At 35.8% G+C, this 17,342-nt stretch overlaps 2 protein-coding genes across 3 annotated transcripts; both read left to right on the top strand.

Moving 5' to 3' along the window:
• Positions 1-10,068, top strand: LOC145628341 (lysine--tRNA ligase, chloroplastic/mitochondrial-like). The gene is made up of 14 exons (XM_081680624.1): positions 1-292; positions 555-767; positions 841-952; positions 1,041-1,149; positions 1,229-1,286; positions 1,560-1,628; positions 2,359-2,466; positions 3,078-3,170; positions 3,312-3,416; positions 4,465-4,671; positions 4,862-4,956; positions 7,534-7,624; positions 8,153-8,311; positions 9,578-10,068. Exons 1-14 carry the CDS (start codon positions 89-91, stop codon positions 9,668-9,670), a joined length of 1,716 nt encoding a protein of 571 aa, XP_081536750.1. The 5' UTR covers positions 1-88; the 3' UTR covers positions 9,671-10,068.
• Positions 10,069-11,015: 947 nt separating this feature from the next.
• Positions 11,016-15,127, top strand: LOC145628340 (YTH domain-containing protein ECT4-like). 2 transcript variants are annotated; one of them, XM_081680623.1, is made up of 10 exons: positions 11,016-11,160; positions 11,243-11,308; positions 11,406-11,476; positions 11,561-11,693; positions 11,889-11,962; positions 12,053-12,586; positions 13,222-13,812; positions 13,927-14,139; positions 14,304-14,450; positions 14,540-15,127. In XM_081680623.1, exons 2-10 carry the CDS (start codon positions 11,281-11,283, stop codon positions 14,774-14,776), a joined length of 2,028 nt encoding a protein of 675 aa, XP_081536749.1. In that variant the 5' UTR covers positions 11,016-11,160; positions 11,243-11,280; the 3' UTR covers positions 14,777-15,127. The 2 variants fall into 2 exon arrangements, with proteins under 2 accessions (XP_081536749.1, XP_081536748.1); XM_081680622.1 differs by having other exon boundaries at positions 11,403-11,476.
• The last annotated feature ends 2,215 nt before the right edge of the window (positions 15,128-17,342 follow it).

The following is a 17,342-nucleotide window of genomic DNA, read 5'->3' as shown; positions in this document are numbered from 1 at the left end:
TTATAGTGTGGTGTAGTTGTGGTAAGGAAGATAAAATCTGTGGAAGTAGCAGAGGAGAGAGAGAGAGGTGGGGAAGAAAACGACGACGATGATGGAGGGAGTGAAGATATGGAGTCAATCATCGCAACAGTTGAAGCAAATCCTGCAGCTGAACTTGAATTCTAATTTGTGGTTGTTTCCGCGGTGGAAACCCCGACGTTTTGTGAGCTGCGCCTCCAGTACCACCAGCCGCAAACAGTCGCCATCTTCTACCTCCGACAAGGAAGCCGTGCGCTCACTCCGCATTAAAAAGGTTTCTTATACAGTAGTATATATCTATTGATTCATCAATGCATTCATTCGTTCATCAAATTGAGCATTAAAAAAGTTTCTTATAAAATTGAGCATTAAAAAGGTCTGTTATAAAGTAATTTATATATCTGATTTATCAATGCATTCATTCGTTGATCAAATTGAGCATTAAAAAGGTTTTTATATGCATATATCTTGATTCCTCAATGCATTAATTTATCTATAACCATTGAAGCATTATATTACAGTATATTATATTATAGGTAGAAGAATTGAGGAGCAAAGGGTGCGAGCCTTACGCCTACAAATGGGATAGGAGTCATTCAGCAAGCCAACTTCAGCTTGATTATGAGCATCTTTCCAGTGGCGAGGAGGCTGCTCATGATTACGTCTCTGTCGCCGGCAGAATTATGGGCCGCCGTGCTTTTGGGAAGCTCGCCTTTCTCACATTGCGAGATGATTCCGGAACTATCCAGGTCTTCTTCTTTATTCTCTCATTATGAATCGACAATGCTTTGCATACTCATATTAGCCCTCATCTTGTTTCAGCTTTACTGTGAAAAGGATAAGCTTTCTCAACTTGAGTTTGATCGTTTAAAATCACTTGTTGATATTGGCGATATACTTGGTGCAACTGGCACCTTGAAAAGAACTGAAAAAGGTCTAAAGCTTTATCCTCCTTTTATTAATTTCAATGTCATTATTGTTTGCAATTCATATGTTTACCCGAGGAATTCTTGAAGTTGCAGGGGAGCTCTCTGTTCGTGTCACCTCATTTGCTATCCTTACAAAATCTTTGCTTCCACTGCCAGACAAATACCATGGCCTCACGGATGTGGATAAGCGCTACCGTCAACGGCAAGTTAAACTTCCATATATAACTTCTCTCTTTTGCCTTCTTCCTGCTATCCATCCTGATGCTGTACTTGCTATCCAGGTATGTTGACATGATTGCAAATCCTGAAGTTGCCGATGTTTTTAGAAAGAGAGCAAAGGTGAGTTCTTCGTGCTTCTTCTATCATTTTTGGGATGACCCTCCTTGATTCATGCCCTTTTATTTGGGGCTGGAGGTAATCATTATCATCTCTACCAAGCATAAAAGGTTCTTAATGTCTGCCGTCACCAGGCAGTTATTCATGCATGTCATCTGATTGATCAGTTATTGGCTCATCCATTCTCTTTAATGCCCCAATATAATTGATGTTAACTTTTACAAGTGCATTTCTTGGGCCTATGAATTATCTGCTAATTTTTTTTTATTTCAGTAGATCATCTCAGAGATTCGGAAGACTGTGGAATCATTGGGCTTTGTTGAAGTTGAAACTCCAGTACTACAGGTTTGTGGTTTCTGTTACAAGTTACTACTGTGTAATACAAAGTCATGAAACAGTGTAGGCATGGTAGAATGTTGATATAGTTACTTAGTGACTCTTATGGGTGGGACTTACAATCGATTCCAGCTTTCATGTTTTACCATTTGGTTCGTATGCATGGTATGGTGCAACTAAATGCAATCAGGTGTTAAATGGATGGTAGATGGATCTCTCAGTTTTCGTCTCCGATATTAGTATTTCAACTCCTATCTCGATACTTACAACTTGTACTTTAATTTCTATCTCAATTTGATTATAGATCAGTAGCTACCATCTCAGGAACCGCTCTAACGATGTTGGTGTCATAGTTTCTGTTCTTTAAATAATATGGTAAATTGGGATATGTGCAGTAGTGAAGATTCTTTTTGAATGAAGGTACTATAAATGCTTCCTGCATAAGTATCACCCAACCTTTTGTTCTCTTCAACTTATTCTTATTACTTATCAAAGTTATTACTGATTCTTGTTAACATCCGTCTAAACCATACAGATTCAAACCAGGCTAGATGATATAAAAAAATTTAGATCATAGCAGACTAAATTTTTAAAGATAATGATTCTGGCCAGGTAAAAAGAAAAAAAAAATCACACACCAGAGCACCAGACTAGATTGGAAATTTCAGACCATACCAAATATATATATATATATATATATATATATATATATATTGATACCCACTTATTTATCAACTAGGGAGCAGCTGGTGGAGCAGAGGCAAGACCGTTTGTTACATTCCATAATTCACTGGAAAGGGATTTATATCTGAGAATAGCTACCGAACTTCACTTGAAGAGGATGCTGGTGAGACTTACTATGCTTTTTCATATGGCTTCTGGGTATCTTCTTTCAGTAACTAAACAAAGTGCTAGTAACTGTATTCTCTTGACTGTGCTAAAGTAATGTATGTCTTATAATTACTGCAATTTCAATCTTAGTCAATGTGCTAAATGTCAAGTAAGTTTCTCAACAATTTAAAATGATTATGAAGAATAGATGAATTTAGGGTATGTTTAATTAGTGTTGGAAATTTATACAAACTAACCTCTCTTTGAAAGGTGGTTTTCCTCTCACAAATTATACCTCTGACTACTCTTTGTATAGTTCTTCATTACTAGCTTTTCTCTATTATTATATCAGTAGCACTTGTTACTCGCTTTCCACCAATCCCGATTATTAAGTTAATTTTTTATATTTCTTCTACCGTACTTTCTTCTACCCTATCATATCAGCTACACACTCTCTATCTTATTCCTTGAGCTCCTTCTAGAATAAGTGAGCCCAATAGGAGGCTTAGGTTGATGCTCTTAATGATACTTAGCTTTTACAAACTCTTGCTACAAGTAGCCCTATTGCCATCATCTCTTTCGTTTTTGTGGTTACAATCTTAATTCGCCTTTGGCTTTGATGAGCAGGTTGGGGGCTTTGAAAAGGTGTATGAAATTGGAAGAATATTCAGAAATGAAGGTCTTTCGACGCGTCACAATCCCGAATTCACCACTATAGAGGTTGTAAACTTAAATCAAACTTTTATGTTTTCCTCCATCTTGTCCTGCTTTGCCTTTCCATTAAGCCCTGAGCAGGTTATTGTTGCTACTTTGTAAGAAACGGTCATATCTTAATAATGAATTAACTTGCTTAATTTTCAGTTGTATGAAGCATATTCAGACTATGATAGCATGATGGTCATGGTAGAAGAAATCGTTACCCGATGTGCTCTTGTAGCCCAAGGAAAGCTTACGATAGAGTATCAGGTAAAAAATGCGTGCGTGTGTGTGCACACAAATTCTATATGCAGGTGTTAACACTTGTATTTGTCAACATGCTTGATGCTAGATTGCCAGATGTCCTCTTTCTTTTTCCTTTTCAAATAAGAGTCACTGAGTCAGATTATGCAAACTATAGAATTATAATGAAGCCATATTAGATACTCCATATATATAGAATTTGTTATGGGAAATGATGAAACAACGGGATTATGGAAACTTAATTTTACTTTAGATAGCAACTCTTTGTCTTAATATCTTGCAACAGTTGTTATTTTTGTTTCAACTGTCTGATTATTATACTCCATTTTTTCGTCCTACCTTATTATCATCTGTCTTAATAGAGTAACGTAGTAGCAAGCAGAACTAAAATATCTTCAAAATAAAAATTGGTAGAACAAATTGAAATAGAGGGAGCTGTAGATATATATATATATATATATAAAGTTGATGGGAGTTGGTGAAAGGAGTTTGCTAAAAATTGAGTAAATTGAAGCGGGCAGACCCAAAAACCCCTCAAAATGAAAAGTGGGTAGAAATATATAAAGCTGATTTTGATGAGTTTGCATTTAATAATTTAAAAGGTCAATGCTCCAGGACAGTCCAAATAGAAAGGAGGGTCACATTTGATTGATGCCATGGAAGGTTTATGTATTTTGTTTAAAGCACCAAGTTTCAATCATTTTTGGGTAAAAAATGTCGTAACAAATGGTTTGAATTTCTAATTTTGCCCTAGTAGCTGCTTAAAATCATGCTAAACCAACGTTTTGCACAAAAAAATCATCTATTAATTTTTTGCTCTGAGTGTACTAAGCTAAACCCTTCCTCTGGAATTACTTCTCTCTCTTTTGTATGTGGGTAACACAACTTGGGAGTTGGCACCCCCATTAACATAAGTTTTTTTCTTATTAAAAAAACTTAAAAACCCTAGAATTATTGTTCGATATTTTCTCGCTTGTTTCATATTTGTTAGATTCAATTGATTATTTTAAACATAATATTATTTATCTGATCGAAAGCAGTGGCCTTGATTTAGGGAACAACTATATCTTTAGAACGGCCTTGGAGGAGGGAGACCATGCACAATCTTGTTAAAGAAGCCTCTGGAATTGACTTTAACATGTTTGATGATGAACTTGAAGCTGCTAAGGAAATTACTATGAAAACACTTGGAAGCAACCTTGAGGAAAAGGACAAATTTGCTATAGATAAGTGTCCGTCAGTTGGTCATGTTCTTAATGAGGTTAGCTTTATATCTTTACCTCAGAACTCCCATTAGGCAGTTTCTGTGAATTGGTAGCAAAGTGACGTCATGATATTAGTTTTATTTTTGTGTAGAATATCTCTAGATTGGTTCTCTGTCTGCGGACCTTTTCCATAGTAAATGAACTAATACTTTATTTGTTAACATTACTTTTGTGTTTTCTCTTCAGGTCTTTGAGATAGTTGTGGAACCAAAGCTCCTCCAACCTACATTTGTTCTAGATTATCCCATTGAAGTATCTCCTTTAGCTAAACCACACAGAAGGTAACCTATATATATAGTGTATCTTATCACACATAGGTATTACCAAGTTCATGGGAAATTTTGAATTTTGACTTGTTTATAGCTATTTGCTAGAAACCGATTTGCTCTTAAATTTAACTCACCAGTTTTTGTCAACTAAAGAAGAATTTTACATAATCAAGTTTCTAAATGATGGTTTGTAGCAATAGAGACCAATGAGAGTGGGCAAGAGTGTAGAAAGTTTAGGGATGTGTTAGACAAAGTAGCAGAGATAAGTGGTTTATGTTTGAAAATTAGGAGATTGTTATCCGTGCTGGTTGTGTAAGAAAGTTTGCCAAACTAGGGAAAAAAAGTAATTTAACTGCTAAAGGTTCAGATGAAAGTAGAAAGCGTTAGAGGTTGCAAGGTAATTGACTTTTACTAGTAGGTCAGAATCGATGAATATTTGCTTTATTAAAGGATCATATAAACCTTGAATTAAATCCTCAGAATCCACGTCGTACTAGGAGAAATAGGGTCTGGCATAGTGGTGGCCTGGTGGGCTAGTATGATGGCTGTGAGAGGTGGATTCATGATTTTTATTTTGGATGTGCACAATTGTAGATAGCATTCTGAAGTCTAAACCATTTATTCACCATCCAACTTCTTTTACATTTTAATAACACCATTAATAAGGCATCCAAAGTATGCATATTGATTTGGAAAAATTGGTAAAAATAATCCCAACTTTCGCGGTTCGCTCATATCTGAACTTTGATAGTTATTCGCGCAAAATAGTCCTATGTTACCGGTAACTTGATAAAGAAGACACGTGTCATAACATGATTAGTTGAATAAAAAATTACATAATTTTTTTAAAAAAACAACCCCATCCACCACCAACTTTCCGACAACCGCCTCCTCCCACCGCCAGAACCTCGACCCCGCCCTTAACTGCTGCCGCGCCCAGAACCCTGCTGCCGCGCCCAGAACCCTTCTCCCCCGCGCCGACTTCGAAGCTGCCACTCCCCATACCCCCTAAACTACCAAAACACCTTCCCAAAAACCTCCTCACTCATACCTGAAACACCTAAAAAAACGCAACCCCACTGCACAAACCCCCTAATCGGCCCTCTCCCACCCTCAATACGCTAGTCTCTAGAGTTTTAATGGCAGGGGATGGCCGTTTAGAGGGTTTTGCGGGGGGGATAGGCATTGTTAAGGGAGTGGATTGGGCGGTTTTGCGTTAGGTTCTAATAATGGTGGTTTTAGGGTTGAAATAGGTGATTTAGGTGGTACGGGAGTGGAGCGCCGACGCCGGCACACCGGAGGTAGGGTCAAGGCGCCAGCGCGGGGAATTTCAGGCGGAGACGGAGGTGGGTGGTTCCGGGGAAGTCATGGGTGGTGGTGGGAACGTTGGTTATGAGTGGGGCTGGGTTTTTGTTTAATTATTAAAGTTTTTCTTTTTTTTTTCTTTTTCTTTTTTATTTTTATTTATTTTAATTTTTTAACATTCATGTGATGACACTTGTTATCGTAACTTGCTATAACAAGTTGGTGAACGATTGGGATCATTTTGAGCAAATGACCCTTAAAGTTCGGATTATTTAAAAATAATCTAAAGTTGGGATTATTTTGAGCGAACCGGCGAAAGTTGAGATTATATTATCAATTTTTTCCTATTGATTTTCTTATTTGTTTTATTTGGTGTCTAGAAGTTTGGAATGTTATCCTTATACATATTTTCAATGAGTTCATTGAGCTAAAATCATCAATTTGTAATAAGCAAAAAAAAGTGGAGCTTTTTTTTTTTTATTAGTTGATTATGAAATCTTAGCCAAACAACAATTTTGTCCTAAAGTTACTATGATTTACATCCCAACCCACCCAAATAACAATGTCCTAATTTGTCGTTGCACATTTTCAAGTAACAAAACAACTACATCTTATTAGCTTATTTTACGAAACGATTTTATTCAATCAGTGAATGTAGGGCTGACAATCCTTGACCCGACCTGATAACCCGACCCAAAGTTACTGAGAGAAACCTGAACCGAACCTGAACAACCCGAACTTGACCTGATTTGACGCAAATTTCCTATTTCATAATAATAATATTAAGTTTTACACTATTTATGATAATTTTCTAAGCATAATCTGAAATCGACCCGAAGTATGACCCGAACCCGATCTACGGATCCGAATGGCCACCCCTAGGTTAATGGAATCAGCTAGTCAAAACATGCAATGCTACAAGGTAATCATATCAATCAATGCAATCAGCTACCCACTTATTACCTATCAGGGCCATAAATTGGTCCCTTTTAAGTTCCTTCATCCACACGTTCCTTCACTTTTTATATTTTTGATTGTTTATTCTGTTGTTTGCATGATTTGCAATTTTTATAATCCTTCACACGGGGTTTTCTCCCCATTGGAAAATTACCAAATTAATTGTGTAGTAACCTTTTTCCGTCGAGCCTGATTATCAACCTCTTAAAGGATTTTTAATCTTGCTTCATTTACTGACATATACAGTTAAACTATATTGGCTGTTTGTGATATCGGTATGATGTATCTATTTTTATACTTGTCTTATACACTTTTTATCTGATGCAGCTCTGTTGGTCTGACTGAGAGATTTGAACTGTTCATCTGTGGCCGGGAGCTAGCAAATGCATTCTCTGAATTAACAGATCCTATGGATCAGGTAGCAATTCAAATATTTATACAATTCTTTATTTGTACCCTTGTAGTTGGAGAAAAGTATGAAAACAGAGGTAAAGTGGACAAAATTATTTTGTGTTGTCAAAATTCAGGACCTAAGTCCCCATGTCCAATAAGTTGAGCCAGAGTCTCAGGGTAGAGTGTTGTTTTGGGGTTACATAGGCGGAGATATAGTGGTCTCCACTGTTTTTTATTACTTCTGTATCCAATGAAATTATGCTAATACAAATATACAATGTGGAAAAGAATAATGTAATGCAAGTAGAATCGTGAATTAATAATGGCCGCTTGGAGATTATCATTCTAAAATTTAAGAAATTCTTGTCACAACTGTGCTTTTTTGTACAGTTAGAAGAAATATATTGCCGTTCTTGAGATACATGTGGATTAAGATGTGGCATGTTACCGGAAATATGTTGGGATATCTCTCAACATGTACTTGTGTTCCTTTTGTAGTTTACTGAAACTTCTAGTTTTTATTTATTATATGCATATTTTTTTCTTGAGACAGAGGTTACGCCTAGAAGAGCAAGTGAGGCAGCACAATAAGAAGAAGCAATTGGAGGCAGGTCACAAGGGTGATAAAAGTGAAGATAACTCCTATGAGGTGGCTCTTGATGAGGATTTTCTGACGGCGCTAGAATATGGAATGCCTCCAGCTTCTGGGATGGTTCGTGTATATTTTTCTATTTCTTTTTGCGTCTTGCTATCAACCCTCATGAGCATCACCTTCTTTTGAGAATTGAGCATAATTGGCTTGTTAAGCATGTCTCTCTATGCCATCAAAAAAAAAAGCATGTCTTTCTATTGTGCTTGAGATGGATTATTTTCTAAATAAACCTAAGCCTTGGTTGTACCGTGCACATCATTGATGAATAAATACTTGTTTAAGGTGAAATTCTTTTCCCGTAGGGTAGGCTAGCTGGTTTTTTTCCAAGCCTCGACACCCTTCTTAAACTCAAGTTATGTGGATAAGTGTCCTTTCTTTTTTACTTGTGTGCTAAAGACATTTGAAAATTATTGGCCATGTGTCACTATCTGAAATTAGGTAGTATTAGGAGTCCCCAGTCTAGATGAGCTTTGCTGTCTTGTTAGGCACTAGGTGGTTCACTGCTATTTGATCGTGTAAGTTTATTTGACCTCATTGTATAGGCAATGTTCTTGTTTGGGAAAATTAGCTCTAGTGTTGGTTTTTGCTTTATACTTACTCTGATGTATCTTATACGGAATTTATGGTTTAAAAGACCTGCAAGTAAAACATGATGGCTGCTTCTGTTTATTGGGCATATTCGCCAAAATAAGCTTCAGTTCCAAGCTTGATTTGCACCCCCCATAAACCTAATATGAAGGTACTCAAAATCACTCATAGAAGTTTGATTTGGTCAAACTTGTGATGGGTTTTACAAAGCTATAAGCTGTCTGAATAAATCTTTTGAAAGCACCACCAAGTCTCTTGTAATTTGCGCTGAGTAACATGCATTCAATTCAAAATTCAGTTATGCCATGATACATTTTCATATGTGCCTCATATTTAGGTTTATCTACTTGGTTGAGTGTATGATCCTTTAGCATGAAGGCTTCATTGATTTTCAACGGAGCCAAGATCTAATTAGTTGAGTGGCTTTTCATGAATTTTAACTGCAACAAAAATTTACTGATAAGATTGATTTGTTGGTCAGATACATTATATTTGCATCAGCAGGATAATTGAATTAGCTGAGCCTGCCTGTTTTCAATTATGTATATTTTAATACTACCTCCGATTTTTTTAGTTGTAACTTTGGAATATTTTATATCTCTCAAATAATTCCCCAAAGTTGCAACTAAAAAAATTCGGAGGTAGTAAAGCTTATAGTATCAATTAATTTCTTATTTTTTTACCTATCTATGTATTGTGTGAAGCTGTGAACTAACAGAGAGGAGTTTATCGTGACAGGGATTAGGAATTGATAGGCTGGTGATGCTATTAACCAACTCTGCCAGCATTCGGGATGTTATTGCTTTCCCTGTCCTCAAGGTTCAGAATTAATAAAGAAGTGAGATTTGAATATGAACTGGAGCTGGAACCAACGTGTCTGTCATGTCATATTAAGGATTACCCGTCTGAACATCAAGTGCTTGTTCATGGGTAGCTGCTTCTGGCTTAGCTGAGTTTTGTGTCTTGAGAAAAATTTATTTGTCACATGAATAAGATTTTGTAATTTGAGGAAAATTTTGGATGTACCTTTCTTTAAATTTAGAAAGTGTCTCTGCCAAAAAAAAAAAATAAATAGAAATGGTCAAGTTCAATCACGAACTTGAGGAAAATATTGGATGTATCACTCTTTAGTGAAATAGAAGGGATCTGTTGTACAAAATGTGTTTGATAGTACGTGAATTGAATTATATGACAAGGAGTTGCAAAGATTAATCTGTTATTTTGGGATATGTTAACGTTGCCTTCATTTTACATACTACCGCCGCCCACATTGTTTTAACAGATCATTATGCCCTTCTCCTATTCACTCTCATGTCTCATCCATTGAACCACTTACTCTTATTTCTTAATTGAAAATGGCTTATCAACTTTGAAGGAAAGCTTTCTCCACCATTGAAGCACCATCTCCTCACCAGCCACCAGGCCCACCACTACCATTGAGCGATATACTCGAATAATGCTACAAGATAAACTAGTTCTTTATATGCGTTGGTTTAAAAACTAATTATGTGCATAATGTCCAGCTCAATTTTTAGTTTCATTTTTATTTTATTCTTTGCTAGTTTAAATCGCTATTAGTGGTGACATCTTTATCTTGAATATAACAACTATTATCAATAGAGGTTCATGTATTGATGTATAGAACCCTTTGATGGCATTAACAATTCTATATATAGAAGATCCTTTAATTGAATGAATTGAGTTGTGACTTTATTTCATTTGGGCATTGTTTTTATAGTTGAACCACTAATGAATTTAGTGGCATTTAAAACTAATCCGCTAATGTTATTGTACATTTGTATTACTAATTGCTTTAGTTTTGAACCTTTAGTTTATAGTTATATATTTCCTCATTTATTCATTATATTTAAGTAGACTATATAAACTATAAAGATTTTAGAATTTCGTAAAATCGAAAGAGAAACTCTAATCATTGAGTTATCCCGAGGAAGTATGGAATAATCACTTGAGTTATCAATAGAAGAAGTATGGAATAATACTATACCGTTCCGTATTTTAATAAATTATATTTTTTTAATTAATTTTTTTTACAAAAAACTACATTTAAATATGTAATATTATACTATCTCTCATCTATTATTTTATTTAAATTGCTTAAAATTATGGGTCAGTCAAATAAAGATTTATTAAAATGGTTGATTTGGTGGGGGCACGTAACCCCGTGGAGCAATTTGAATCACAGCAATATGAAGAAGAAAACCCTTTCCTGGGTTTAGCCGCTCTTTCTATCTGTATCTCTGTCTGCCCGTTGAGATTTAGCCGGAAGGAGTAATTGTTGTTTTCCGGGCGGCTGGGAGTGAGTGAGTCCCATTACCCCTTTTCCTTGTCACTCTCTTTCTATCTCTCTTCCTTGCCAAAATCATAAACCCCTTTTTTTTTCAGTTTTTATTTTAGGGTTTAAGCGTTTCCGAGATCTGGCTATGGCAGCTGTTGCACCTTCCGCTGATCGTATCCTTTCTTCTACTTATTATTTCAGATCTGTCTGGTATTTTTAATTGTAATCTGTATTTTGTAACTGTTGATTTCCTTTACTCTAATGTAGAAGCCGCAGGATTGCTGCAGAACTTGTCTTTGGATTCCCAGGCTCAATCCAATTTGGACGAGGCCGCCAAAAAGGTTCCTTTCAATTCATTTCAACTCATTTCAATTATCAGAATAGTTTATCAAATAAGCTGAGTATTACAATTCAATTCAATCCAGCCTCCTACCTCCCAAATGGATACTCCGAACGCAAACGGTGGGTCCAATGACAGATGTGTGACTCCTGTGCTGCCTGATTTCATGGATCCTTCCCTGTGTTATCTTCCCAACACTTATCCTTACTACTATGGCGGTAACTACTTTTTGAATTGAATTATGTTATATCTTTGAATTGAATTTGTTGCATCTTTAAATTGTGTTCTATCTCTGAATTGAATTGCTTATATCTTTGAATTGAATTGGTTGTATCTTTAAATTGTGTTCTATCTCTGAATTGAATTGTTTGTATCATTGAATTGTGTTATAACAATTTGCCTTTGGCTTTTAGGCTACGACGGCAGCTGTAATAATTGGGATGATTACTCTAGATATATGAACCAAGATGGAGTTGAGATGTCTCCAGTGAGTTAACTCTTTGATTTCCAACTCCGTTAGCTTAGTTGCAGCCTTAGCCTTCTATTGACTCACTTGCTTTTTTTTTTTTTTTTCCAGGCACTCTACGCTGACAATGCTTCTCTTATGTATCATGGCTTTGGTTATGCTCCTTATGCTCCCTATTCTCCCGCAACTTCGCCTGTTCCACCCATGCCTCATGATACCCACCTATTTGGACATCAGCAATATCAATATTCTGCCCCTTATTTCCCTCCTGGAGCTTTTACTAACCCACCACCACCTGAGGTGTCCTCTGCCCCCGCTGTACAGACTCCTCTCTCTGGTGACCCTTCTAACGCTGTTTCAAATGTCAATGCCAAGGGACCCAGTATCAGGCCTGCATATCACAACTCTACATACACCGTGCCACCTTTTGGGAAACCTGCTGCTCTTCCTGCTTCTGGTTATCAAGATCCAAGATTTGCATTTGATGGAGTAAGGTCTCCACTTCCTTGGTTAGATGGCCCTGTTTTTGCTGATGGTCACCCAAGGCCTCTTACTAACAATTCGTTTCCTTCGTCGGTGTCACATGCTAATGGACCTCCTCCGTCTTCTACAACTCAGAATTTGCGTCCTCATGCTAGTGTCATGGTACATTATGCCTTCCTTGCTTTCTTGTGTTTGTTGCTGAAACCAATTTAACTTCCTTTTCCTACTTTAGATTGCCATTTATGCCCACTTGAATTCCTATATCAGTACATTATTTTAAACAAACCTTTTAATGTCAATCTAAGGTTTCAACTTGGTATCTCTAAATTAATACCCTGTATACCAATCCCTTCATCTCTTAAAGTTCTTCCTATTTGGATGGTGATTGCCTCACGAAATAAGTTTAAGCAAAAACAAAACTTTTTAAAAACGGAGGAAGTAATCTCACTTATCTTTCTAACGCTGTATTTTATAAGAAATTTCATTGTAATTATCATCTTTTACAATTTCAGGAAAAACCTAATCACCTATTTTGCATGTCCCAAATTAGTATACGTAGCCAATTTTTCGGATGGAGATAATCCTTGATGTATTGATTGATGGTTATGTCATCCTCCTAAATGTCAAATTATAATAGATTCTATATGAAGTGATTGATCTAATGTATGCTCAACTTCCCCTCATGTATTCTGGTTGTGGCTACTATGAATATGGAAGTATGGGTTATTTCTCTTTAATCACTTTAATGCCTAAAGGTTCATCTGAATATAACTTAATGAAATTCTTAAAATTTGTAGACTTTTCATCAAGCAAGGCCAATGACTAGCATGGGGGCAACTCATGGGTATATCAACAGGATGTATCCGAACAAATTATATGGTCAATATACTAATGGTGCAAGAGCAGGTCTGGGCTTCGGAAACGATGGGTATGATGCGCGTATCAATGGTCGTGCATGGTTTGCTGTTGATAGCAAGTTCAAGAACAAAGGAAGAGGCAATGGCTACTTGGGTTATGGCAATGAGAACATGGATGGTTTAAATGAGCTCAACAGGGGGCCCAGAGCTAAGGGGTCTAAGAGCTTAAGGAGCTCTGCTCCTGCTGCGTTGGCTGTTAGAGGGCAGAGCAATGTGTCTAGCGGAAGCCAGGATGAGAAGGCAAATTTGAATATGATTCCTGATAGAGAACAATATAATAGTCTTGATTTCAATGAAGGTTATACAGAAGCTAAATTCTTTGTCATCAAGTCTTACAGCGAGGATGATGTCCACAAGAGTATCAAGTACAGTGTATGGTCCAGCACCCCAAATGGCAACAAGAAGCTCGACTTAGCATACAAGGAAGCTCAACAGAAGTCTAGTGGCTGTCCGGTGTTTCTTTTTTTTTCGGTGAGTTTGGACTCTCCATTATGGCTTGATGTTGATTCACTTTTAAGCTGTAGCAGTTTACTCTGTTCCCAGGAAAATCCGAATGTACTGATGCTTCTGAAAATCAATGTTTAGGTTAATACCAGCGGGCAGTTTGTTGGCCTAGCAGAAATGGTGGGGCCAGTTGATTTTCAAAAGAATGTTGAGTATTGGCAGCAAGACAAGTGGAATGGTAATTTCCCAGTGAAGTGGCACATGGTGAAGGATGTGCCTAACAGCTTGTTGAAGAACATTATTCTTGAAAACAATGAAAACAAACCCGTGACTAACAGTCGAGATACTCAAGAGGTATATCTGATACTCTAGTTCATAAGTGCATACATATATCCCCCCCCCCAAACACACACACATACACCCACGCACCCACCCCTTTCTCTCCCCCTCCCCTTTCTATATGGTGTAATAATTTTTTATTTTTGCCTGTTGACAAGAGCCTTTGTTGGTTGGTTTAGATCAAGTTGGAGCAAGGTCTTCAAATGCTTAAAATATTTAAGGAGCACACCAGCAAAACTTGCATTTTGGATGACTTTGGCTTCTATGAGGTGCGTCAGAAGACTATCCAAGAGAAGAAGGCTAAACAGCAGCAGTTTCATAAGCAGGTTTGACAATTTCACTAGCTTGTTTTTAAGTTAACCGTGCAGTTTATTTTAAAAGTGCATCTTTAAGGCGTGCTGCCTTTGTAATACAGGTATGGGAAGGGAAGAATACGGGGGATAAGAATAAAGACGGAAGCAATGGAGAACAACTGAACAAGTTAGTAGAGGTTGCCTTAGATCTGAGCAAGGTTTCCTTGTCTGTTCACTCTAGTGGTGAGGCCAAGACGTTCTCTGATGTTGGTCTTGCAAAAAGTTTGGAATGTGCGAAGATTTCCAAACTAGGGGTGTCTGAAAATGGTGCAGTGAATGGAGTTGCCAAGGGTTGTTAGCTTCTGCTAGCTGCAATTTTGAAGCCTGATTTTCTGTTTGGTTGTTTGCTGTCTTGGATTAGATAACTACACTGAAGTGCATTTCTAATGCGCAATCCTTCAACCTCAAGGATGTTAATAATTACAGTGAAATAGTGAGACAGTCCATCAGCAGAATCATCAAGAACGTGCTAAATTACTTCCTGGGAGCATCATATTGCTCTTGATTTTGAGATAGGTTTTCAGCTGCTAGAGTTTTAGGTCTCCTTTTATATAGGCTTCATAACAGGATTCAAGAGTTTCTCTTAACCGATCCTTTTCTTTATTACTCGAAATATAATTTTTATACAAAGTATTCAATTTTGCTCGTTATAGCAACACTGTTGGTGTCTTTCAATCTTACTTTTATATATTCAAGCACTTCTGTCACCCTTAATCTTAAGATTTAGTGGCATCTTACACAGGGAAATCTTGGATATCATACTATGGATACCAATCATATTTAATTATTTATCCATTACTAATACAGATAGACCATAGCGTGGCATTTTAAAGGGAGTAAAATAGTATAATGTATTTGCTGGTACTTAACAAGGGATGCATAAGTAATTTCACGCATGCGTGAACAAATATACCCCTTGATGTTCTTTAAAAAAAAAAAAACCCTTGATCTGACCAACTATTTCCATTTTTCTCTCTCTTCCATATGATTTAACTATTTTTATGTTTGTTATGTATTTGCGATTATTCCCTCTGTTTTAAATACGTGCTCCATTTTTTCATATGCGGAGTTTTAGGAGAAATGATAGATAGTAATAAAATATGGAGGTAGTGGGGTGGGTGGAAGAATATGGAGATAGGTTATAAAAAATGCACCGTGTATCCTCGAAAACTTTCAAAATGCATCATGTACCCCAGAGGTTTGTAAATAAATGCACCAAATACCCTATTCCTCTAACAAATGCACATATCATTGACTTATTAAACTAAAATTATGCCCACATCTTTATGTTTATCTAGTAAAACCGCCTAAAAACATAAATCTATATTTCTATACTTAGTATTTAAAAACTCAAACCGAGAAAGACATATATTTTCATCATATTATACCTCCCTATCTTCTTTTTAACCCAATATGCCAAGTGTCACCTTACAAATACTTTTTAATTTGATCATATTTATAAGTAGAATATAATTTATTCCATATTTGTTAAATGATTTTATAGTTTTATTACACTATCTTTCTTAACTCTTTCATTTAACAATTCATCTTCATCTCCTTTCTTCAATTCAACCTTTTTTTTTCTCGCTTTAATTTTAGTCCCTCCACCTTCTTTTTCTCAAGCTTCATTTTAAATTAAAGTCCCAAAAATTAATTTCTTTAATCATTTTTCGATTATACATTACTCTAATTTATTGATATTTTCTCACTTATTTCTCAATGCAATTTTCTAAAAACAACTCGTGCATTGTACGGGTTAGAAGGCTAGTTATATCAAAATTAAACTCCGTCGATCATTCTAAATCCTAAACTTTGGGGTGTTTGAATTTGCTTTATGAGTTAAGTTTACTTTATAATTAGTTGGTTTAGCATTATAGTAGCATCAAATTGTAATAATTTAATAGAATTTGATGCTAAGCGGGTTACAATTTAATAAAATTGACATTTATTGTAAGTCTAAGGGTATTTGGTGCACGTTCTTACATATCTCAAGGGTATACGATGCATTTAAAAGTTTTCAGGGGTGCACAATGCATTTTTTAAAACCACAAGGGTATATGGAACAATTCCCTAAAATATTTGTAAAAAACAAATGTAGTTGAGATAATATGAAATTAATAAAATATTATTTATATTGGGTCTACAGTCTCCTAATTGAGATAAATGAATTAAGTTTTTTTAAAAAAATTTAAATAAAGAAATAAAACAAGTATTTAAATAATAGAAAAAGTATTTAAAAACAGATGGAGTATATAATAATATTCCATTTCTATTTCGAGTACTTCCCCAACCATAACGTGTTCAATACTAAAAATTAGAGGCATTTTGAGTTAAGATATCTCAATCCACTATTTTATATGTAAGAAAGTCAAAGTCAAAGTATATGTTCTTAATATTTTTTTTTTAAATCAAATATATATGTTCTTGATTTGAATACGTCATTTCAATCCAATAAATCCTATCCTTTCTTAGTCTAAATTAAAATTAATAAATTATTCAGTACTCCTCTGTCGGTAATAAGGATATGGAGTATTATACTACGGAGTACATTTTTTTTTTTTAATGTAGAAATATCCTACTCGTAGTAGATGAGATGGAGTATTTGGCATGCTTATCTGGCGGATTGAACGGTTTAAATATTTGTTACTCGTATCTAATATAGAGGCCCTATTGTTTTGAGCTTATGTGCAGAATAGAGCAGATTTCAGCGAAGCAGATTTTATTATTATTATTATTAATATTATTTTTAATCAGAGCATATTAAAGTAGAGCAGATCAGATTTCAGTAGAGCAGAACAGCTCTAAAGAACGGGCCTTGTATAAAATTGACATATTTAACACCTTATGTGCATTTAAAAGATCTGG

Source organism: Chenopodium album, chromosome 4 (assembly GCF_948465745.1).
Source record: "Chenopodium album chromosome 4, dcCheAlbu1.1, whole genome shotgun sequence".
NCBI classification, from domain to species: Eukaryota; Viridiplantae; Streptophyta; class Magnoliopsida; order Caryophyllales; family Amaranthaceae; genus Chenopodium; species Chenopodium album.
This window is presented reverse-complemented; position numbering and strand designations above follow the sequence as displayed.